The sequence below is a fragment of the Euprymna scolopes genome, chromosome 41 (assembly GCF_053919585.1).
Source record: "Euprymna scolopes isolate OS-2025 chromosome 41, ASM5391958v1, whole genome shotgun sequence".
NCBI lineage: Eukaryota > Metazoa > Mollusca > Cephalopoda > Sepiida > Sepiolidae > Euprymna > Euprymna scolopes.
Genome location: NC_136522.1, coordinates 67,302,881 through 67,328,570, shown reverse-complemented (window position 1 = coordinate 67,328,570; position 25,690 = coordinate 67,302,881). Strand labels below are relative to the sequence as shown.

The following is a 25,690-nucleotide window of genomic DNA, read 5'->3' as shown; positions in this document are numbered from 1 at the left end:
GGGGTGAGAGAGGGTCTGCTTTTATTCTCTCAATGAATGCTTCCGTATTTAGTCATAGCATTGACACCCCTCTCCCTCCACCCGTTCCGACACTATCAACCACTTCCGCATCTTTTTTTTTTTTTTTTTTTTTTTTTTTTAAAGGCTCCTGGATTTTGACTTTTGTAGCGTAGTTCCTCCCTCGTTCTCTTTTATTCACGTCCTGGATTTCCCTTTCTCCTTCATTCTTTTTGCCACCCACCGAAAATCCTCTTCTCTTAAAAAAAAATAAAAAAAAAAAAAAAAAAAAAAAGAAAGAAAACGAGTCATTACATCCCCCCCCCCTCTTTCCTGCCACAAGTGTTTTCTCAGCTGAAGACTTTGTAGAAAACAGGAATTTAGTCATAACATTGTTAAATGCAGTCCCTCCATTAGATAACAACCAACCACTATAAAAAAAAAAAAAAAGAAAGTTTTTTTTCCCTTCCTTTAAAAAAAAAAAAATTAAAGAAAAAAAAAAATCACCAAATGTCAAATCTTGAAAACCAAACCAGAAAACGGCTCAGAAAAATGTCACGATAAATAATAATAAAAAAAGGCACAAAATAAAATCGAAAAATCTTAGCAAAAATAATTTTTAAAGATAAATAAAAATCGTTACGAAAAATAAAGTCACAATAAAATTGAAAAGTCATGAAATAAAACGGTACTTGTACAGTTTAATCAAGGCATTCAAAAATTAAAATATCAAAAAAAAAAAAAAAAAAAAAAAAAAAAAAAAAAAAAAAAAAAAAAAAAAAAAGGTTATATTGTACGTATCCGTTTTGGACTGAAGATCTCCGAAAAAAAAAAAAAAAATAAAATAAAATTTAATTTGATCGAGTATTTTTTTTTTTTTTACAGCGGAAAAACACGTTCTTATGAGAGCGCGTTGAAAAGTCAGCCATTATGGAATTTGTTGAACACGACACGGGGAGATAACTCCATAAGCGCCGATACTCCCTCCCCATTTTTATTACTATCTTTTCTTCCTAAAACTCGAACCCTTTGCTCGGTATCATAATTAATTGTTTTTTCACTGTTAAAATAAAAAAAATAAAAATAAAATACTTGATGAAATTAAGTGAATTTTTTTTCCGGAGAACTAAAAAAAAAAAAAAAAAAAAAAAAAAAAAAAATTTTCGTAAGAACATATTTTAAATATTAAAAAAGAAATATTAAAGAAATGTAAACTATTGAAAGTTTAAAATTCTTTTTTTGAAATAAAATATTTCCATATGAATATATTTTAAATATTTTTTTTTTATAGATATGTAAAAATAAGAGTTTATTATTTTAATTATTTCATGATAAAGCAAGTAGTGCTTCCTCACGGTTTCGTATTTCGTTTCCTGCTTAGTGACTTCCATTCCATATTTAGCTAAACCGAGCCCACTTCGTGCATCTTAACTTCGTGTACTAAATTTTTTAGATTCAAACATTATTTTCTTTAATAATTTTTCACTTTATCGTTTTTCGTAATTTTTGGATATGTTCCTAATTTTGATATGGCAATTAAGATGCCATTGGTTTTAATTGAAATTCAGGTGCTTGTTAAGATAGAGTCGACAAATTGATTTTTTTAATATGTTGTTTAAAGTAAAAAAATATATTACGTACTTAATTGTCATGACGAAAATAGTAATATATCCAAATATTACGAAAATTCATCAAGTAGAAAGTTATCTATAGCTAAAAATAATTTTTATGGAAAATTGAGTAAAATTGATTTTTCTTAGATGTATAAAGTAGATAATGAAGAGTTCACACAAAGAGGACACAACACGGAACGCAAAATTTAGATTACACCGACTTTTTTTTATTTTTTTTTTTTTTACTAAAAACACAATAACAGTTGTTATACTCCAATTCTCATATTTGGATAAGAAGTGCCTTTAATAAGTTTCCAGACTTTTTTTTTGGTAGAGGCATTTAAAATTGTCGTACACTCTTAAAAATTCAGTATGTTATTGCTATACATCTGAGATGACTGACCAATTGTTATAATTTCAAATTCAAATGAACAGCTACAGCAGGAATTGGAATACACACTACTAAAGTCAAAAACTTCAAAACAATACCGATCTTGTGAAAATCTGTCACCTCTGTTGAAAGTTTTAGGCAGACATACAAACATACATACATACATACATACACTTAAACAGACAGGTAAGATTTATATTATAAATTACTTTGGTCAGATTATAAGATCAGAATATCAATATTTACTAAGACTCCAGTTCTTTGTGAAGGGTGTTTGCAATTGGCTTTTATCAGGAATTCCTTACGACCAGAGTCATAAATAGTTGAAAGGTCGCTACAAAGTAGCGTTCCTTCTCAGAGCTGATTTAATAACTGAAGTCATGATGCTATTAGTGTCTATTTATAGTTCTTGTCGATGAAACATTCTAGAATTTCTAAAATGGAACACTACAAATTGGAACTTTCTGTAGCCCTCGGAAAAAGAACACTTTTTTTGTTCTATTTTTCAATCTCTCCAGGAACGCTTAAAAAGAATCTTTATTTTCTAATTGTAATGTAATGTATTTTAATAGTAAAAGTTTTATATTATGTATTTTATAATATATATTAATTTTATATTATTATTATTAATATTAACCTATTTTTATATTTATATTATATTTTATATTATTATTCATGTAAGAAATTGTAATTTCTTCACAAGGAAAATATCCTCTCATAACAGAATCCAGTTTGTTCCACAGAAACATTTTCCCGTAGGGATTTTTATCCTAAGCCCCAAAATCAACAGAGATTAGACTTTTTCTGTAATGATCTGGTCCCTGTTGATTGCATTGTGATTCTAGTTCTGTGCAGTTCGAAGAGATCCACCCTCCCAGGCTTTGCCTTCTCTATTTCAGAAGGGATTAGTTTATTGCTAATTGCCTGAGGTGGCCTTACTGGGGAATGTCGATGGGGGTGTCCAGGCACTTTTTGTAGATCAGAGTACTCCTTCTCAGGGGCGCTGAGTTTTCAATCCTTCTTTCCGACCCCGGTTACTTGCAGTGGGAAAGAACTAAATACTTACCTTCTCTTAGGGATGTTGGCAACCTTCATGTGATGTCCTGCAAGTATCTGATGTTTTTCTAGAAAGATTTCTAACTAGAAAGAAAACAGATACGAATACCAACAATATTCATCTGATTCATACGAAATGAATGAATGATGATCATCATCATCAGTATCAACAACATTAACATCAGTATCATCAACAACATTAACAAGTGAAACATTTAAGATTTTAAATTTTAATTTATTCAATTTCGTTTTTCTTTTCTTTAATTTATAAACTCATTTTCTTACAAATAAAATTTACATGAATTTATTACAGTTTTGTTTCCTTTTTAGTAGGGCATAAAAAATCGTTGCGAGGGTGAGGGAAGGCCACTTGGGGGGGGGAGTCAGGATGAACCTTCGATCTATAGAAGGCACAGCATATTTACAAAAATAAAAAATAAAAAGGAAAGACTGAGGATTGAATGAAAAAAAAAAAAAGTGTAAAGTGTCATGGTTAACGGACAAAGTGGACATTATAGAATATAGAAAGAAAGGTTTAGATATAAGAGTTAGAGGAAAGAAAGTGATTAAGAAGAGAGAAAGGAAAGCGGGATAATGGGAGAGGGGAAAGAGGGGTAGGGAAAAGAGAGAGAGAGAGAGAGAGAGGATGAGAAAAGAGAGAGGATGGGAGAAGAGAGAGAGAGAGGATGGGAGAAGAGAGAGGATGGGAGAAGAGAGAGGATGGGAGAAGAGAGAGGATGGGAGAAGAGAGAGGATGGGAGAAGAGAGAGAGAGGATGGGAGAAGAGAGAGGATGGGAGAAGAGAGAGAGAGAGAGGATGGGAGAAGAGAGAGAGAGAGAGAGGATGGGAGAAGAGAGAGAGAGAGAGGATGGGAGAAGAGAGAGAGAGAGAGAGGATGGGAGAAGAGAGAGAGAGAGAGAGAGAGGATGGGAGAAGAGAGAGAGAGAGAGAGAGGATGGGAGAAGAGAGAGAGAGAGAGAGGATGGGAGAAGAGAGAGAGAGAGGATGGGAGAAGAGAGAGAGAGAGAGAGGATGGGAGAAGAGAGAGAGAGAGAGGATGGGAGAAGAGAGAGAGAGAGAGGATGGGAGAAGAGAGAGAGAGAGAGAGGATGGGAGAAGAGAGAGAGAGAGGATGGGAGAAGAGAGAGAGAGAGAGGATGGGAGAAGAGAGAGAGAGAGAGAGGATGGGAGAAGAGAGAGAGAGAGAGAGGATGGGAGAAGAGAGAGAGAGAGAGAGAGAGAGAGGATGGGAGAAGAGAGAGAGAGAGAGGATGGGAGAAGAGAGAGAGAGAGAGGATGGGAGAAGAGAGAGAGAGAGAGAGGATGGGAGAAGAGAGAGAGAGAGAGGTGGGTAGAAGAGAATTTTTTTTTAAAGAATTAAAAACACTATGATAAACAAAAGGTGCTTGTTTAGAGTCCCCCCCCACTCATTTCCAAAAAAACAAAAACAAGGAAAAATTTGTACGATGTACGCATCCGTGACATGAAAAAATATTGTACATCCAAAAATCACGTAAATTGATTGAATAGTTATATTTTTAAACAAGAAAATCAAATTTATGATCAAACTACCAGCGACGAGTTCACAACGTCATCTTAAAAACAATCTAAAGTAACAAGGGAGATAACACCATACCGAGATTTTAGAAAAACATTCTTAACATGGGGGGGGGGGGTGTATTTAAAAAAAAAAAAAAAACTCCAATTCGCTTAAAAATTATTTTCTTATTTAAAATAAAAACTATTTGATCAATTTTTTTGGTGTGCGTTTTCTTTCTGTCACAATTAGGTACATACGGATTTTTCTTTTCCTTTTCTTCATAAGGAGGCGGGAAATTTCTCAACCAGAATTTAGAAACTTATAAAAATGAGAGAGAGAGAGAGAGAGAGAGAGAGAGAGAGAGAGAGAGAGAGAGAGAGAGAGAGAGGGGGGAGAGGGAGAGGAGATATAGGGAGAATAATACAGCATGGCAGAAAGAGACAAATAAACCAGAAAGAAATAAAAATAAAAAATATCTTATTTGTGTAAGATTGTCATGTTAACTTCATTTAAAAAATGTGAAAAATTTGATTATATATATATATATATATATATATATATATATAAAGTATTATATAAACATATAAAGTACTTGTCCAGAATTCCCCCATATTAAAACAAGTAGAATAAAAAATAAATTAAAAAAAAAAAAACACCAATATAATGTGCCTGCTTTTGACAAAGAAAATCGTACACCAAAAATCATGTAATGATCAAGCAGTTTTATTTTCAAATTAAAAAAAAAAATCGTTGCTAAGCAATTTGTAAACTCATCATCCGGATTCAAACAATCTAACACAAGCTCAATGGGTGACCAAGCGGATTTCATTTTCTTTAGTGCACGTGCATATATATATATATATATATATATATATATAAGGAATTAAAAGAAAAACAACACAAACTTAGCTCGATCTCAAACACTTTAACCGGAAAGGACTTTGTCAGAGAGAGAAAAAAAAAGGAGAAAGGAGGGGTGGAGTGAAAAGGAAAACTCATCCTCCTAACCCTCCTCCTTTATCCCCCTTTTCTCACCTCAGCCTAGAATTTCTCCATCCCTTCCTCCCAATTTTATCTCCTTTTTATTCCTTCCCCCATCTCTAAATTATCCCTCATTTTCTCCCCCCCGCCTCCCTTCCTCCCACTTTTATTTTTAAATGTAAATTTCTTCAATTATTCCAGTGCTAAGCATCAACTAGCTCTTCTCGTTTAATAAAGCCTTTTTGAGTTGAAATAAATTTATAATGAAATCGAGCTAAGTGTTAAGTATTGTTTTTCTTTTAACTCTTATGTATGCTCTGCTATGCATTGAGCTCTCTCACTTAAGATTTCATACAGGAATTGCTCTATCTTTAAGTTATAACATTATTTCTCTCTCTCATATATATATATATATATATATATATATATATATATATAACTACTTCATTTATTCGCATAAATTTAATATACGAAAGTATAGATTTATGCGTAAACTTTAAGTATTTACTTCAAAAGTGCTCAATACGTAGGTAGAGCTAGTTAGTAATTTATAAAATATATATGGCGATTAAGCTACACTGAATATTCTGCGTTTCATCCAACTATAGGATTCGTCATGACGAATTCTATAGTTGGATGAAACGCAGAATATTCAGTGTAGCTTAATCGCCATATATATTTTATAAATTACTATATATATATATATATATATTTATACACACACTCAAAGGAGTAATAGAAAGTCGGTTAATACGAAGTTATATATACAGCATAATCACATTGACACACCGGTTCCCGTTTGATCACCGAAGTTAAGCAACGTTGAGCCTGGTCAGCACTAAATGGGTAATCATTTGAGAATTTCAGATGCTGTAGGTGCTCTCCGCTTATCTTGGCATTGTTCCTATTTACTTGCCTCCCCACGAGGGCAGAGTTAGACAAGATCGGTCTTTAATGTGGAAAAAATCCAGCTCCCAAAAACGGACACTCGGGATAGGAACAAAAATGAAAATTGCCTCAGTCTAGAAGGATTTCTCCTCCACTGATTAAGGACAGAAAAGGCGAAGTGTAGTATCAGAACAGATACTACACTCCTAGCCAAAAGGCCAAGAGCAACAAATACATTGTTTCCAGTCATCCTGGACTTCTCCTTGCTACTGGAATCAAGCAGTGCCGATTCAGGAAAGGTGTGGTTTGGGATTATGCAACCCTTGCTTCATGATTCCATGCGCAGTTACCTTTATAAGGAGTATCCATTGTGTTTTGAGACTGAATGGAAGCTTCCACGCCCATGAAGTTATCTAAGTAGTGCTGAAATGTTACGTTTTCAAAAAAAAAAGTTTAAAGAAAAAAAAAGTTTAAAAAAAAAAGTTAAAAAAAAAGTTAAAAAAAAAAAAGTTTAAAGAAAAAAAAAGTTTAAAGAAAAAAAAAGTTTAAAGAAAAAAAAAGTTTAAAGAAAAAAAAAGTTTAAAGAAAAAAAAAGATTAAAGAAAAAAAAAGTTTAAAGAAAAAAAGTTAAAAAAAAAAAGTTTCACCATGTTTTACCCAAGTTCTTTAATGAAGTGTCTTTTTGCACATAGCTTTACACTTTTTTTAGTCTTCCTATTCTTCATTATTGGCTTTTATGGTAATAACAAGATTATCATTATTTATTTATTTATTTTTTTTTTTTTGCAACTGATTATAAAAAAAAAAGGTGTACTTTTCTCTGACAAAAGTTCACATAAAAAAATAAAAAAAAATAAAAAACTAAAAAAAAGTTTCTGTTCTTTAATAAAAATATATCAAACAATAACGAAAAATGAAAAAAAAAAGAAGGAAATACAAAATACAAAAAAGAAAAAGAACAAAAAAATTTAAAAAAAAAAAAAAAAACGGGGAGAAATTAACAAAAAAAAAACAAATAAAAATTACAAACAACGAAAAATAAAAAAAAGGGGGAAAAATAATGAAAATGAAATGAGAATTTAAAAAAAAAAAAAAAAAAAAAAAACTCAACTAAAAACCTCAACGATTTTATTTTCCCTTCTTTTGTGGGAGGCAATTTGAAAATCAATATTAAATATCCTAGAGATTCAACTCTTGCTGTTCATTGTAAAATGTAAGAATCAATCACCAAATAAAAAGTAAACATGAAGTTATTAAAATTGTCTACAGCTGTTTCAAGACAGTGTCTATTTTTAGTCCTATAAATAACTGTGCATACTCTTTATTCGGAACGACTTGAAAATGATTTAAATTGTTGAAAGCACACACACGCAATTTACGTTTCACAATGTATCTGCATGTTGCAGTAATTTTAAAATGTAAGAACCAATCACTGGTATTTGTCAGAAAGGAAAAAAAAAATGGTTAGATTGAGGTATTTGTTAGTTATGCCAATGTTCTGGTACATCTGCGAGTCTTGAAGTGATAACTAACATTAAAAAAATAATCTGATAGACTATGGAGGTGCAACATAGAATCTTAGATATTTTGTGTAAATAACATATCACCAACCGACGCTATTTGAAACGGGTTTTTACAAATCTAAAACCTTTTTTTTTTTTTTTTTTTTTAATTATTGGGATTAAAAATGTTGAATTAATTTTAATTTTAATCTTTATAAAATAAAAGTAATAATAAAAATTAAGTTTAATATGAAAGTCAACCAAATTATTTTACAGAGATTTTTTGCTAGGTATTAAACGGCACAGCAATAATTTTGGGAAGGAATTATTTTAATTTTGCACAGGGAAAGTATTTCAACACAGGATTTTTGCTTTTTGGTTGCTTTTGTGAAAGATTTTAAAATTGTGAAAAAAAAAAGAAAAAAAAAGAAAAAAAGTTGCACAATATATTCAATATGAAAAAAAAAATGGATGGAAAAAAAACAAAAATATTGAATAAGAAACTATTACCAAATGCAAGAAAAGCTACTTTTTTTACCAATGTTCTTTGTGCGTTTTAAAATATTTGAAAACGTTTTTATTATAATATGAGATTTCATTCAAATACAATATTGTTAAACTTTCGGATAATGCCTGCTAGCTTTCTGGAAACTACCAAAATTGCTTTTTTTCTTTCTCCTTTCAATTATGTAGAAAAATCATTTTTTTGTGCGTTTAGATCAGTTATTGTTGCATATTTACTTTTGTTTTGTTTTTTCAGCCCAAAATATATTAAAAAAAAATCAAACTTTGGTAATTTCCGGAAAGACAGTCTACCATTTCAAAATCTTACTCTGTTGTTAAACAAAATCTTGTATTGGAATAAAAAGTTGTTTCGAAGACTTTAAAAACACAAAAATAATTCTGTAATTAGATAAAAAAAAAAGTAACTTTTATTGCAATTTGGTAACATTTATTTGTTTAATATCTGTCGTTTTCTATTATTTCACTCCTTTTCTTTTTCCTTGTTAACTGTACTGCACAATTGTACCCCCCGCCAAATCAATAAATAAAAACAAATTTCAAATTAAGTTATAAATTATTTTTAAGAAAATGTTTTTGTTATCTAAAAAAAAAAAAAATAAAAATAAACATTAAAGTAAAAAACAAAATAAAATTAAAAAAAAAAAAATAGAAAAATAAAAAAATCATAAATTTGTCATTTTTTAGGTGGGAATTTTTCGATTGATATTTCTTTTTCCTGGGAAGCAGTGCTGTTGGTGGGGATTCAACACACGGGGAGGTTTGAGGGGACAAGAAAGTGGCAGTGACAAGGTGTGTGCGTGTGTGAGGCGGGAGGGATTGATGAAGATGGATAAATGATGATGAATTATATACACTTTTATGAAAGAGTTTTTGACGCAGGTGTGAGAAATTACAGGACTTGAATCGTGTCACTTGATTGGTTGATTGGTTTAGCACATTGGTTGATTTGAGTTTTAATCCGCAAGCGCAGACATGTTTAAACTGAAAACTTTAGTCCAAGCAAATCTTTCATGCACGATGGACTCCTTTTTAATATTCTTATTAATTTCAGAGATTTGGCGCCCAATATTCTCAAGGTACCTTTGAGACAATTTAACCTACTAAGTTAGGCGTTCTTTTCTTGACGTAATATCGTCTTTCTAATCAGCAAAAAAAGGCTGATTTTGGTTCTACCTCTTCGATGGAATTATCTGTCTTTTTTTTTTTTGGTACATTATTTAAATGGACCTAATGCCATGGACTAATGATAATCTTCACAGAAGATTATTTCCCTACCATTTCTTTAGAAGTCTTTACTACCAGGCTCGGCTGAGCAGCAAAATGACGCAATATAAATTTGCAATCGAGAAGATGAGACGACCTGCCTTAATCAACCAGGTAAGCGCGCTTTTCGATGTCATGTCTATTTTTTCGCTCTGCCAGAGTTCTAAACTATGTGAGAATAAAATTCTCACACAGAACAGAGGAGAGAGAGAGGGGGGAGAGGAGAGAGAGAGAGAGAGAGACTGCACATGGGTAACGGGTTTCAACCTCCTCAGAGTAAAGCAGCTGAGGTGAGATTCTCTCGGAGTATCGAGTCCATCACAACTTGAAAGACAACCTGAATGTTGCTTGTGTCCGTAGCCGTCGTAAAATGCGGGTAGATAACTTTGGCGGGATTTTTGTTTTGTAATTGGAAAAGATGTTGGATGTAACGGGCAGCAGTATCAACATCGTATTTTTTACCTGTGGAGGAAAAAGAAATGAAATTGAAAAAGAAATATATATATAGAATTTGAAGTTTTAAACTCACTATAAAAAAAAAAAAAAAAAAAAAAATGCTGTATTGTACCCCTAAATAAGGAGAACGAAACCGTTTTTATCCTTGTTGGATTGTCGAGTGGAAAAGAATACACTGAGTTAACAAATGAATCGGTAATGGTGCAGCAGAATGAAAAAGAGCAAAGAGAAAGAGGGAAAGAGACAGGGAGGAGAGAGTGGAGAAGTGATGGGGAGAAAAGGGGGAAGAAAAAGGAGAGCGGGGGAGAGAGAGGTGAGAAGAGAGAGGGGGGAGAGAGGAGAGAAAAAAGAGAAAGAAAAAGAAAGAAGAGAGAGAGAGAGAAATAAAGAGAGTTATAGCAACAGAAAAGAGAGAGAAATAGAAAGTTAGCTAGTAAACCGCCAATGTGGCAGTATGGAGAAAAAAAACCCAAAAAAACTCCCTTTTTTGGAGAAAAATAAAGTACACAGATATAACGAACCCGTGGAAATTCCACAGTTGTTGAAAATTTTTAAAACACACATCAGTAAAAAAAACAAAAAAAAAACTTATTACATAATCAAACAATTACAATTAGGTTGGACTATGTACCACTGAAGACTTAACTAAATCATGAAGCTCTGGATTTTCAGGTCCTGGTATCTCTGCTGACACAATTGCATCAATTTGATGAACTGTTCTGATCTTATCCTGATTTCACGACATAATGATAATGTGCCAGTGTAGAAGCCCTTTTTTTTTTTTTTTTTTTTTTTTTTTTAAATTCGATAAACATATGCAAATAGAATTGCCAGTACATGTCCGTCTTTAATATATTTCAAAAGTTCAGCTAGATGTGCAGGATACACACGTGATATTAAGTCAGGTTGATTTTGTGTTGGCCCCAAGTTGTTTACTAGTTTGAGAACATTTTTGGATTGCACGCCTATATAAGGAATAGGTTTGGATTTCCGTATTTACAGAAAACTGCTTCGTACTAATTTCAACATGACATGGAGGTAGGTAATAATGTTTTCACCTGAAATGTGTTGAAATTTGTACTAATTTAACATCTAATGTAGGTATAGTTACATATGGGTAACAAGTGAAGCATGCATGCCCCCCCCCTCGTGAGTGCACAGTTAGCGAGGCATAAAAAAGAATGACTAAGTTCAGTATTGCCCCCCCCCCATTTAGTCCCAAAAGTCCCCAGAGGTCATCAAATCCTGATGAAAATGAACAAACAGTGCAGTTTTAGGCCTTAACATATGTAAATTTGAGTTCTGCATCATAAAAAAAAAAAAAAAAAAAAAAAAAAAAAAAAAAAAATACATCGGTTTCAATTATAGTTGAAGAAACTCAAGTTTTTATAATATATATATATATATATATATATATATAAATCCTCGCGTGAAAGAGCAGGACACAAAATGTTTTAAATAATAATAGAATACGAATAACAAAGACTTTCGCTGGCGAGGACTACTATTGACTGTAACCAGTTATACAATCCTGAAATTTTCATCTCGATTTTTCTCCTTATGTACTGAATATTTGTTAATGAAACCTATATGAAATATGTTCCTTATTAAATTTTAAAGATTTTCTATTCTGAAAGAAATTAAAAAAAAATTTAATCTAAAAAAGTTATTTTAAAGTTTTTTTTTTAAAAATTCAGATTTTCTCATTATTCAGACCTGTATTAGAAAGAGGGAGTTTCAAAAAATGAGTTGTGGTGTGAGGAGAAATGCAAATTGAAACAGAGAATATTCAGACCTGTAATAATACAAAGAGGGGGTTGCAAAAATGAGTTGTGGTGTGAGGAGAAATACAAACTGAAATAGAGAGGAGAGTTTTAAAATATAATCTTAAAAAGATACAAGTTAGAAAAGCATTTCATCCAAGGCATGAAAATTGTTAAACAAAATGTTTTTACTATAGGCTTTAAAAATAAAGGTACAAGATTCAATTTGAAATTTATTTATCTTCAAAGTGCACTTTTATAAATTTTACAAAGTAAGGTATAAAAATTTAATTTAAATTGAATAAAAAAAAATTACCTTTGATTTATTTTATGTGATGTACATTTTGTTGCAATTTTAAAACATTATCTTTAATCTAGCAATTAATGATATAGATATAAAATTTTCAATGTTTTTTTTTTTTACTATTGCAAGACTCATTTATATAAGTTCATACATTATCAAACAAGCAGAATTTTAGCAAATTTCAAAGATTTTTAAGAGGATTTCAATAACTTGAAGAGAAGTTGATGACTATAGCTGAAATTGATGTTTTCTTCAGAGTAATTATGCAGTAAGTTGTATTATCATATATAGATTAAATAAAAAAAAAAAAAAAAAAGATTGGGTTAAAGCAAAAAAAAAAAAAAATGGATAAAAAGAGAATAAAGTAAAACATCCAATGATGTTGATTTCACATATATGGTGGGGGGTTTTATATTCTAGTTTATAATATAAAAGCGAATTAAATGTTAATTACGTTGACACACCAGTTCCCATTGGATCACCAAAGTTAAGCAACCTTGAGTCTGGTTAGTACTAAAATAGGTGACCATTTGAGAAAACCAGGTGCTGTATGTGCTCTCCGCTTATCTTGACATTGTTTCCAGTCGTCCTGGACTTCTCCTTGCCACTGGACTCAAGGAGTGCCGATTCAGGAGAGGTGAGGTTGAGGATTGCGTAACTCTTGCCTCACAATTTCATGTGCAAGCTGCCCTTACAAGAGATATCCATTATGTTTTGAGACTGAATGGAGGCTTCCAAAATAAATAAATAAATAAATAAAAAATAGAAACTACTCACACAAACAGCAGTGGAACCTAATGGGTTAAAGTTTTCGACTAAGTCAAGTTATTTACTATTGGTGTGAAAGTTCTATCTGAAAAGATATTGAGCAATTTTATATGTGAAAATGTTCTGTCTTGGTTCAGTTCGGTTTTGAAATTGATTGGGAATCTTTTTTCAACATTCTCGATCTTAATGATTGAATGATGACGTCATGGGTGCCAAGAGATTAGAGTACTCTCGTGGGGAAGTGAGAAAAAGGTTTCAACTATTACCCCTCCTCGACCATTCCACATAAGACTATAAATGCACATGTACAGTTGCTGATTTTACTTCTGGGATCATCGCTTTTATGGGCCATGACCCTTCATGGTTGTTGATTATTCAAGACAAATCAACTCATGCATGGAAACAATTAAGATTTGTTGGTTTTTAAAGGTTTTATTTAGAAAACGATTGTTTATGAGAGGAGAGACAATTTTTTTTTTTATACAAAGGAGTCACCACTTATCAAGGCTCGGACGCCACTCGAGGATAAGTGCAGTAGTCAATGGCACAATATCGTAGTAATCTTTAGTAGTGGAAATTTGGTAAATTGGATTACTTAAGGGAACGACTCATCAAGAACTTGTTTATGTTGGACTTGAAGATGGCCATATTGTAATCGGTTGAAAAGCAGAGAAACAGAAGACAGTTCCATAGGCAAGGTTCTAAGAAAGAAACTTTGTTCATGGAATCTACGTTTAGGTTTAGGCACAGGTAAAGAGTAGGGAAAATTATTGATAAAGGTTCCAGCTAGAACTCTGATTACTTTTTGAACGTTGTTCTTCAGATGGTTGATGTCGAGAGAGTCTTGAGGCAACAATCACTGAGATATTCTATATTGTCGGGCACATATTATCTGTCCTACTTACTAACTAACTGACTAGAAACCATTCTGTCCCTTGAACATGTGACATCATTTTTATGTAATATCATTCAGCACTTGCATTTCTAGTGCATTTTGTCTCGGGGGGGGGGGGTAACCTTTGACGCCTTCCACTTCAATCAGGCCAGCTGAAATGGGTCTGTTTCTGTTTGCCACCAGGTTATCCTGACATGTACTTAATGATACCCTCGCCAAAATTCATACTAGTTAACAATCTCTAATTGCTGGTGTAGGATCCCAATATTTAACATACGAGGTGTCTTCAATAAGTTTCCAGACTTTTTTTTTCGTATGGGCACTTTTGTTGATAGTAGACACATTAAACTCTATTCTCCTTCGAAGTAATCTACTCTGGCTTGAGTGCACTTATACCACTCCAACAAGTTCTGGAATGCTCCATGGAAGTTGTCTTGTGCGAGTGTATCAATGACCCTTGTCACAGTCTCTTTCATCTCGTCAATTGTCTCATTACAGCAGCCTCTAAGGTTTTCCTTGAGCTTAGGGAATAACCAAAAGTCACAGGGAGCAAGGTCTGAACTATAGGGAGGGTGAGGAACTGTGTTGATACCCATCTTGCTCAAATAGTCTGTAACAAGGATGGAGTACCTAAGAGACAAAATTATGTGCAAATCGTCCGCATCTTCAGTTCCTCGCGGAATAATTGTATGTACAGTTCCCACACTGACATAAAACTATACTTATTGTCTCTATAGACACCCAACGCTTCTTATCCATGAAATTCTTTATTTGACCAATCAACTGGTGTTCTTATTTCCTTACTCCTCCCACACCTTTCATCATCTCTGCCTTCCTTGAATCTTTTATGCCACTCAAAAACTGATGCTCGATTCATACAAGATGGTCCAAAAGCAGTCTGAAGCATTCCATACATTTCTGTGTCATTTTTTTTTTTCCAGGTTTGAAACAGAATTTTATTGTATATCATTCTTCTAAAGTGCCCTTACGTTCAAATTGCATTTTTGAAATTCACCAGCTGTGACAATCAGGCTTTAGTAGGGTGCATTCCAATCCCTGCTGTAGATTTGTCAGACACATCAGATGTATAGCAATAACATGCTAAATTTTAAATGCCTGTACAAAAAGTTTGGAAACTTATTGAAGGCACCACGTACCTAATGTAACCCTCACCAAAATTCATACTAGTTTACATAATCTATACTTACTGGTGTAGGGTACCAATATAATAACACTGGCACAATGGGTGGAACAATCACAGCTGGTGCAGTGTACACACAAGACAATGCTCATTCTGGTACGTTTACAATTGAAGAATAAAACTTACCTGGGTAGTCAGGGAAGAATTGGCAGAGATGCCGTTGCGAGTGAAGAATTTTGTCTTTGAATAAATCAACTTTGTTGAGAAAAAGAATCTGAAATTAAAAGACAATTCCATTCTGGTAAACAATTCAGAAATTGCTGAACATTAAACTACAAGAAAATTGCAAGAATATCGTCTGAAAAAAAATCTTAGAATCCAATTTAACATTTAGCACTTGTGCAGTTTACGGCCTGTGCTAATTATTTTTATTTTTTTAAAATTGTTTTTGGATTTTTACTTAAATGCAATTTTTACAGTATCTTTTGTTTATTAAATCGTGAGGTGAAAGTAGGGAATAGTTACAAAATGCCCTCTCCATTTTAAGAATGGGTTTCTAAATAATAATGTCATTATTTCAGCATGGTCTATATTCTGCGTAAGAACGAAATTTCAATTAGAAGCAAAGGAATAAAAACAAAGTACTTAGACTTGTGCATTTTAACATTCTCGGTAAATTAATTGCTTTCATTTTAGGAGAATTTTGTCCACACAAGGGAAGACTTAACGACAACCTTCCTCTCTTCTCGATAAGAATGGCTTTCTAAATGTTATTTCAGCATGGCGTGTATTCTGCATAAATATCCAGCATTTTAAACAAATCTAAAAATTTATGAAGGCTGAAATTAAGAGTGAGAGGAGAGAAAGCAAAGAAAAAAAGAGGGGGAGAGAGAGAGAGCGAAGAGAAGAGAGAGAGCGAAGAGAAGAGAGAGAAGAGAGAGTGAAATAGAAAAAAAAAAGAGGAGAGAGAGGGGGAGAGTAAGAGATGCTTATATAGAAAAAGAAAGACACACAGGTGTATACACAAAGAAATAGGAGAGCATTTCTATACTTCATCCAAATATTAATTGTTCAAATTATTTGAATTGTTTTTTAGCATCTTGAGTGAGTTTCACAACGTTTCGGTTGATGTAAATTCCAACTTTCTTCAGGTGTATCTTGTTGAACTTGGGAATTGTGCAGATTCCAGAGTTTGACAAAAAAATTCCCAATCAACAAGATACACTTAAGGTCAAAGGTTACATCAACCAAAATGTGAAAATGTCATTCAAGACGAGAATAGTAGTCCAAAGAATACAAATAATCAACTTTCACCTCAAAAATGCAGAAATATCAGAACACAAATTGTTGCTTGTAACGCATAGGTAACATGTATTGACACCTGATTATTTTTTTGAAAGCAGAAAACTTTTTTAAATAATGAAACATACACAAATGGAATGAGAAAAATAGAAGACAAAGAAGGAGGGTCTACTAAAACTTACCATACAAGAATTACTGAAAAATTTATTGTTGCAAATTCCTTTAAAGAGATTTAGACTTTCTTGTAAGCGATTCTGGGGAAAAAAAAAAAAAATGAAAAACAAATCAAATACAAAAACCGAAATGAAAAATAAATAAAATCAAAAAATCTTTTTAAAAAAATAAAAAAAAAAAAAAATAGAAAACTTTTTAAAATTTAAAACGATGAAAAAAAAAAAATGGAAAAATGAACAAAATAATGGAAAAATAATGAAAAAAAAAAGAAAGAAACTTTTAAAGAATCTTTAAATTTAAAATAATTTTTTTTTTAAATTTAAAAAATATTTTTTAATTAAAAAATTTAAATTAAAAAAAAAATTAAATTTTATAAAATTATAAAAATTAAACGAAAAAAAATTTTTTTTTAATTTTTCAATTAAAAAGTTTTAAAAAAATTTAATTTTTAAATTAAAAAAATAAAAAAAAATAAATTAAAAAACAAATTAAAAAAAATTAAAAAACAAATTTTAAAAATGAAGACAAATTTTAAAAAAGGGGGAAAAAATAGCAAAATGGAAACAAAAATGATAAAAATGAAAACAAAAACAATAAAATGAAAAAAAAAAACAAAAAAAAAAATATGGACTGGTGCATTATCCTCGTGGAAACGTGAATAACCCGATTTGTAGAGTGTTGGCCTCTTCAGATGAAATCACTTCATGAACTATCTTAAAACCTCAACATGGCATTCCTTGTTGGCTGTCTGTCCAGTGGGAACCCAGTGCATGTAAATCATGCCCATGCTGTCAAAACATCAGAAGTTTCTGGATGGATCTAATCTGGCCTTGGATTTGGGAGTGCCAGCATGCCTCCATTCTGTCTCTTGGTCTTTGGGTTATAGCAGTAGATCCATCTTTCATTACAGGTCACCAGAGCATCAACAATTGCGGGATCTGGATTGATCAGCTCGACCATCTGCTGTCATGACATCTTTCTGATCTTCTCTGAACACCCCCGGGACAAACCCTGCCTAAATCTTCTGCACCTTCAGTTCCTCGTAAATATTTGTGTATACACTGACATCAAACTGTGCACTTATTGTTTCTATAGACACACAATGGTCTTATCCTTGAAATTCTTTATTTGGCCAATCAACTCTGGTGTTCTGACTTCCTTACTCCTCCCACATCTCTCATCATCCCTCACAGACTCCCTACCTTCCTTGAATGTCTTATGCCACTCAAAAACTGATGCTCGGTTCATGCAAGATTATTTAAAAGCAGTTTGAAGCATTCCATATGTTTCTGTGGCATTTTTTTTCCAAATTTAAAACAGAATTTTATTGCATATCATTCTTCTAAAATGTCCTCACGTAAAGATTGCATTTTTTGAAAATCAGGCTTTAGTAGGGTATATTCCAATTCCTGCTGTAGTTGCTCATTTGAACCTGAAATCATAAAACTGGTTCAGTGATCTCGTAAAATGTATAGCAATAACATACTGAATTTTCAAGATTCTACAACAATTTTAAATGCTTACACAAAAAAATGTCTGGAAACTTATTGAAGACACGTCGTAAGCTTTAATTAAACTCACCACATTTGGATCTTCGTATAAACACATGTCATATGAACTTAAAGCGACCACAAATAATACAGCTCGGACATCATCAAAGCATTGAATCCATTTGCGTCTTTCTGATCTTTGACCTCCGACATCAAACATCCTTTAAAGAGAAAAGAAAACAAAAATAGAAATAGAATAATCTTGATGCCTATTTCGTCTGCAGATTTCAGTATTTGTCCAGAGTACAAAATAGACTTCGTGGCGTAGTGGGGGATGCCCTTTTCTCTACCCTGCAACCTTTCTCCCACAGAAGAGACGTTGCGAGCCTATCCTTGTTTTATCGTTATTTCCATGGCAGGTGCTCGTCTGAAATCCAATCTCTGGTCCCCCCTCGCCAATCTTTCACGAAAAACACCCGTCTAGCTGAATCCACTGTGAAAAATTTCCCCCACTCTTTATCTGTGCCTAAATTAAAACGTGGATTCCATGAACAAAGCTTCTTTCTTAGAACTGCACGCCTGGAACTCTGTTCCGTCTACCTGCTTCCCACCTGACTACAACTTGGATGTCTTCAAGTCCAACATTAACAAATTCCTAATGAACTGCCCCCTTAAGTAAACACTGCATCAAATCTCCACACTAACGTACTCTACTTGCAATAACCCTTATCCCTGAGTGGCTTCCGGGCCTTGATAAGTGGAATCGTAGTTTATCCATGTTTATAAGTCTTAGTTGCTGCTAAATTAATTCTTTCCTCAATCACTTTTAGGGCGTGATCCATCAAATTTATGCATCCCAAATTTTTTTTCTTTTACCTTTGCAACTAGTCACAATTTTACTAAGTTCCTAGACTTTTGAGACAAACTCTTTCTCTTATGATTCGATTTGTCAAGCATGATAACAGAAATGCCTGTTATACACACTCTGCACTATTCCAACTATCTCTCTATTTTGATGCAACACACAGGGCTAACAAGCAACATACAGCCACACTCACAACAGACGCATTGGAAGAAGAATTTTTAATCTGAAACAATGACGCTGATTCTCAATTTTATATATCGCCCTCATCACAACTGCCAATCTGTCTACGTAGACAATTATAGTTTTGCAAAAATGCTACAAGGTTACACAACATTATCACACACACACACACACACACACACACACACACATATATAATTACGTTTAATACCTACAGATACTTGTGTTTTATCCTTCCGGAATCATCAGTGCAGGATTTTATGATTGCTGCTAGTCGTGGGATTCGAAACATACACACACATGCATTCCAAGTGTAGTTTTGTTTGTAGAGGTTCTGCAACCTTAACATTCAGATCAAGAAGTGTCAAGGAGTATCGCAACAGTTCTCAATACCCACTTCACACTCAGCTTTCAACAGTTCTCAATACCCACTTCACACTCAGCTTTCAACAGTTCTCAATACCCACTTCACACTCAGCTTTCAACAGTTCTCAATACCCACTTCACACTCAGCTTTCAACAGTTCTCCAACGATATTTCAAAGTCCTATTCTTTATCTTAAAGATTCCTGTACCATTTCTTTCTCAATTCTTATAGCTGGACCGAATATTGCTCCTGTAACTTTCAGATTTTCACGGTTCCAGAAAAACAGTATTCGATAATTTGGTCTCTCAGACTTTTGACATAAGTAGACTCCTTGCGTTCATTTGTTGCTAGCACACCATTGTCATTTCAAATGTACTTCTTTCCAACAATATCCATATTTGTGTTTGTTATTGGTTTAGTTATCCGATAGAATTTGTACCAAGATGTCAGTCTTTTGGAACCCTCTAGGATTGGATTTAAATTCATTATCATCTCAAGGAGCAAAAAAAAAGAAAAAGAAAAAAAAAGAAAAGAAAGAAAAGAAAAGAAAGAAAAAGAAAGAAAAAAAGAAAAAAGAAAGAGAAAAGAAAAGAAAGAGAAAAGAAAAAGAAAGAGAAAAAAAAGAAAAAGAAAAGAAAAAGAAAAAAGAAAAAGAAAAAAAACAAAAACAGAAAAGAAAAAAAAGAAAAGAAAAGAAAAAAAAGAAAAGAAAAAAAAGAAAAAGAAAAGGAAAGAAAGAAAAGAAAAGAAAAAAAAGAAAAGAAAAGAAAGAAAAGGAAAGAAAGAAAAGAAAAGAAAGAAAAAGAAAGAAAGAAAAGGAAAGAAAGAAAAGGAAAGAAAGAAAAGGAAAGAAAGAAAAGAAAAGAAAGAAAAGGAAAGAAAGAAAAGGAAAGAAAGAAAAGGAAAGAAAGAAAAGGAAAGAAAGAAAAGAAAAGAAAGAAAAGGAAAGAAAGAAAAGAAAAGAAAGAAAAGAAAAGAAAGAAAAGAAAAGAAAGAAAAGAAAGAAAAGAAAAGAAAAAAAAGAAAAAAGAAAAAAGAAAAGAAAAAAAAAGAAAAAAGAAAAAAAAAGAAAAGAAAAACAAAACGTGATAAAAGAGCACATACTAGTGATGGGACGATTCCAATATTTGTTCGGCTATCTTATCCAATTTTACCCTTTTTATTTCATTTTCTTTTTTTGTAATGGCATTTTCACCCCAAACAAGGCACAGTGCCACTTTCATGTAGAGGGCTACTATCTGGGACATACTTTGTAGGGGTACTATGTAGGGAGTTAAGCAACAAAATGTCTTTTTACATTATACTTGAACTTCTGCATGTCAATACAGTCGGGGAAACAGGAACCCAGAAAGGAGTTCCAAAGTCTAGCAGTCCTAGGGAAGAAACTAGGAGAGTAGAAGGCTTTCTTACATCTAGGGATTTATACTGTGTAGGGGTGGGATTTTGCTGCTTGTCAGGTTGGTTGGGGTATTCAAGGGCTTGTAGTTCGTCGGAGCACCTACCATTAAAATACTTTCAAAACAGGCAGAGGGATGCAACATTTCATCGATGGGAGAGTGATTGAAGCCTGGCTGATAGTGCGACGGGACCTATTTGGGTTGGCGGCTCTCTTTTGAGCCCTGTCTAAGAGGCAGAGATTAGTAGCAGATGCACCAGCTGAAATGCGGCAACAATACTCCATACATGGATGAATGGTGGCCTTGTAAAAGGTACATGATATGCTAGCTTTCTAGCATTTATATTCTGATTTACTGGACCAGATGCCGCTTCTGCAACTTCTAGATTTTCATGGTTCCAGGAAAACACTATTTGACAATTTCTCATAGTGGCATTTCAAAACGTCCTAGTCCAGTTCATTTATTGTCAATGATATCCATATATGTGTCTTGGTTATTGTTATCTGGTTGGTATATGTATGCAGACCTTTTCCCAACAAGATCAATGGAAACATCTAGTAAACTCTTAACATTTACCAACAAAGAAGTCTTTTCATAATTTTTTTTTTTTTTTTAACAAAGGAGTCACCACTTATCAAGGCTCAGAGGCCACTTGAGGATAAGGGTTAAAGAGTGTACAGTAGTCAATAGGACAACAGCGTAGTAATCATTACACCTCTGGATGTTGATCTATATATTTGAGTTTTATTGATTTAAAAAAAAAAAAAAAAAAAAAAAAATTACAACAATCAATTTTGGAATCAGAAATTAGGTTAAAATCTTTCTGATTCTAATACCCCCAAAAGTTCTGATTTTTCCAAATAATCGTCCCAACACAATTTGTTTTTGCGTTTTTGATAAGCTTATCGTGAATTTTAAAAAACTAAAAAACAAAACAAGACGAAAAAAAGAAATGACAGAAAAAAAAGAAATGACAAAAGAAATGACAGAAAAAAAGAAATGACAAAAGAAATGACAGAAAAAAAGAAATGACAAAAGAAATGACAGAAAAAAAGAAATGACAAAAGAAATGACAGAAAAAAAGAAATGACAAAAGAAATGACAGAAAAAGAAATGACAGAAGAAATGACAGAAAAAGAAATGACAGAAGAAATGACAGAAAAAAAATGACAGAAAAAGAAATGACAGAAAAAGAAATGACAAAAGAAATGACAAGAAATGACAAAAAAAAGAAATGACAAAAGAAATGACGGAAAAAAATGACAAAAAAGAAATGAAAAAAAAAAGAAATGAAAAAAAAAGAAATGACGAAAAAAAAGAAATGACGAAAAAAAAGAAATGACGAAAAAAAAGAAATGACGAAAAAAAAAAAAGAAATGACGAAAAAAATGAAAAGAAATGACAAAAAATGAAAAGAAATGACGACAAAAAATGAAAAAAAGAAATGACGAAAAAAAAGAAATGACGAAAAAAAAGAAATGACAAAAAAAAGAAATGACGAAAAAAAAGAAATGACAAAAAAAAAGAAATGACGAAAAAAAAGAAATGACGAAAAAAAAAGAAATGACGAAAAAAAAGAAATGACGAAAAAAAAGAAATGACGAAAAAAAAAAAGAAATGACGAAAAAAAAAGAAATGACGAAAAAAAAAAGAAATGAAAAAAGAAATGAAAAAAGAAATGACAAAAAAGAAATGACAAAAAAGAAATGACGAAAAAGAAATGACGAAAAAGAAATGACGAAAAAGTGACGAAAAAACAAAAGAAATGACGAAAAAAAAGAAATGACGAAAAAAAGAAATGACGAAAAAAAAAGAAATGGCAAAAAAAAGAAATGACAAAAAAAAAAGAAATGACAAAAAAAAAGAAATGACAAAAAAAAAGAAATGACAAAAAAAAGAAATGACAAAAAAAAAGAAATGACAAAAAAAAGAAATGACAAAAAAAAGAAATGACAAAAAAAAGAAATGACAAAAAAATGACAAGAAAAAAAGAAATGACGAAAAAAAATAAAAAAAAGTGACAAAAAAAAAGAAATTACGAAAAAAAATGACAAGAAAAAAAGAAATGACGAAAAGAAATGACGAAAAGAAATGACGAAAAAAAATGAAAATGTGACGAAAAAAAGAAATGACAAAAAGAAATGACAAAAAAAAGAAATGACAAAAGAAATGACAAAAAAAGAAATGACAAAAAAGAAATGACAAGAAAGAAATGACGAAAAAAAAAAGAAATGAAAAAAAAAAAAAAAAGAAATGACGAAAAAGAACTGACGAAAAAAAAGAACTGACGAAAAAAAAAAGAACTGACGAAAAAAAAAAGAAATGACGAAAAAAAAAGAAATGACGAAAAAAAAAAGAAATGACGAAAAAAAAAGAAATGACGAAAAAAAAAGAAATGACGAAAAAAAAAGAAATGACGAAAAAAAAAAGAAATGAAGAAAAAAAAGAAAGAAAAAAAAAGAAATGAAGAAAAGAAATGAAGAAAAGAAATGAAGAAGAAAAGAAATGAAGAAAAGAAATGAAGAAAAAAAGAAATGAAGAAAAAAGAAATGACGAAAAAAAAAGAAATGACAAAAAAAAAGAAATGAAAAAAAAAAAGAAATGACGAAAAAAAAGAAATGACGAAAAAAAAGAAATGACGAAAAAAAAGAAATGAAGAAAAAAAGAAATGAAGAAAAAAAGAAATGAAGAAAAAAAGAAATGAAGAAAAGAAATGAAGAAAAAAAAGAAAGGAAGAAAAAGAAATGAAGAAAAAAAAAGAAATGAAGAAAAAAAAGAAATGAAGAAAAAAAAAGAAATGACGAAAAAAAAAGAAATGAAGAAAAAAAAGAAATGAAGAAAAAAAGAAATGAAGAAAAAAAAGAAATGAAGAAAAAAAGAAATGACGGAAAAAAAAGAAATGACGAAAAAAAAAAGAAATGATAAAAAAGAAATGACAAAAAAAAAGAAATGACCAAAAAAAAAAGAAATGACCAAAAAAAAAAAAAAAAGCAGAAATTCCTCACCGAAAAATGACGTAATTTATTCGGAAACAAGTTTCTATGATTCCTGTTGTTCTTACACGAGCTCGAAGCACATCTGTTGCATTTGGGATATATTTTGACGAACAAATTCTGTCCATATTTTCAAAATAACTGAAAAAACAAAGAAAAAATATCTTTAGATTTATACAGTTTGATGTATGCATATATATATACATATATATGTGTGTGTGTGCATACTATATATCTGTATGTATATATATATATATATATATGTGTGTGTGTGTGTGTGTGTGTAATCTATCTATCTATATATAAAAGTGATCTTGAGAGGGAGGAGGAAGAGAGAGAGGGAGGAAGAGGAAGAGAGAGGGAGGAAGGGGAAGAGAGGGGAGGAAGGGGAAGAGAGGGGAGGAAGGGGAAGAGAGGGGAGGAAGGGGAAGAGAGGGGAGGAAGGGGAAGAGAGGGGAGGAAGGGGAAGAGAGGGGAGGAAGAGAGAAGGGAAGAGAGAGAGGAAGAGAAAAAGAGGGATGGATGCAGAAAGAGAGAGAGGAAGAGAGTGGAAGAGAGAGGAAGAGAGTGGAAGAGAGAGGAAGAGAGTGGAAGAGAGTGGAAGAGAGAGGAAGAGAGTGGAAGAGAGTGGAAGAGAGAGGAGGAAGAGGATGAGAGAGGAGGAAGAGGAAGAGAGAGGAGGAAGAGGAAGAGAGAGGAGGAAGAGGAAGAGAGAGGAGGAAGAGGAAGAGAGAGGAGGAAGAGGAAGAGAGAGGAGGAGAGAGGAAGAGGAAGAGAGAGGAGGAAGAGAGGAGGAAGAGAGAGGAAGAGAGAGGAGGAAGAGAGAGGAAGAGAGAGGAGGAAGAGAGAGGAAGAGGAAGAGAGAGAAAGAGGAAGAGAGAGAAAGAGGAAGAGAGAGAAAGAGGAAGAGAGAGAAAGAGGAAGAGAGAGAAAGAGGAAGAGAGAGAAAGAGGAAGAGAGAGAAAGAGGAAGAGAGAGAAAGAGGAAGAGAGAGGGATGGATGCAGAGAGGGATGGAGACAGAAAAAGGGGAAGGGAGTGTGTGTGTGTGTGCTGAGGGGAGGGGATTATAACTTCAAAGTCATAGCAAAATTCTTTGATTAAAATCCAATTTCCTGGTAGATTAATTTTTGAAATGGCAGGTCTATGTCTGACCTATTTTTAGATGCTTTGTCAAGTCTCTAACGTTCTCTTTCAGTCATGCACAAATCTGAAATAGTATTTTTTATTGGTCTGTCAATTATCTCACATTCAAAGTTTCAGTATTTCGGAATTTTTGAAATGAGGATTGACACTCAAGAATAGAACAGCTGTCCGAAGAATCCAAAATGTTACCCATGAGCCTGAAAAAAAACTTATTTGTAAAGAGAAATTTGGTCATTTTATTGAGACGAGTGGGGGCACTTGGCCTAGCCTGGTTGTAAAATACATTTTAATATATTTTCATTCATGCAAATTTCATTTGTATTATTACAGAGCCAATTCTCTATTGAATATCATATTTAGTACCGATTTCAAAATTTTTTAAATATATATATAACTTGAGTGCTATCAGCTAGAAAAACTTGCCGATGTATTTCTGTACGCATTATTTATCCATCCAAACAAAGATTTTACTCGTTATAAACCATCGTTGGTGTATGATTTCTATTTCCTGCTAATTTCAGTGTTATGTGATCAGTAGTTTAATAGTTTATCGGTTAAATATTTAAACACACACACACACCTGTTTTATTTATATGGATCTGCTGTCTACTCACCGGAATGTCACAGTTGCTTCTGCTGCCGACATATTACTTCATGGTTCTTGCCTTACAACAATGTGCTGTGGCTGAATAGA

General features: G+C 32.3%; 1 protein-coding gene across 1 annotated transcript in view; it reads right to left on the bottom strand.

Annotated features, from left to right (window-relative positions):
• Window positions 1-9,199: 9,199 nt before the first annotated feature.
• Window positions 9,200-25,690, bottom strand: part of LOC145266584 (guanine nucleotide-binding protein G(o) subunit alpha-like) — a 101,238-nt gene continuing 84,747 nt past the window's right edge. Inside the window, exons 5-9 of the mRNA XM_080122428.1 lie at window positions 23,864-23,992; window positions 18,142-18,271; window positions 16,569-16,640; window positions 15,271-15,358; window positions 9,200-10,219 (exon numbers count right to left, since the gene is read on the bottom strand). Coding sequence (XP_079978554.1) covers window positions 10,029-10,219; window positions 15,271-15,358; window positions 16,569-16,640; window positions 18,142-18,271; window positions 23,864-23,992 — 610 coding nt within the window. The 3' untranslated portion in view covers window positions 9,200-10,028. The remainder of the gene's footprint in view (window positions 10,220-15,270; window positions 15,359-16,568; window positions 16,641-18,141; window positions 18,272-23,863; window positions 23,993-25,690) is intronic.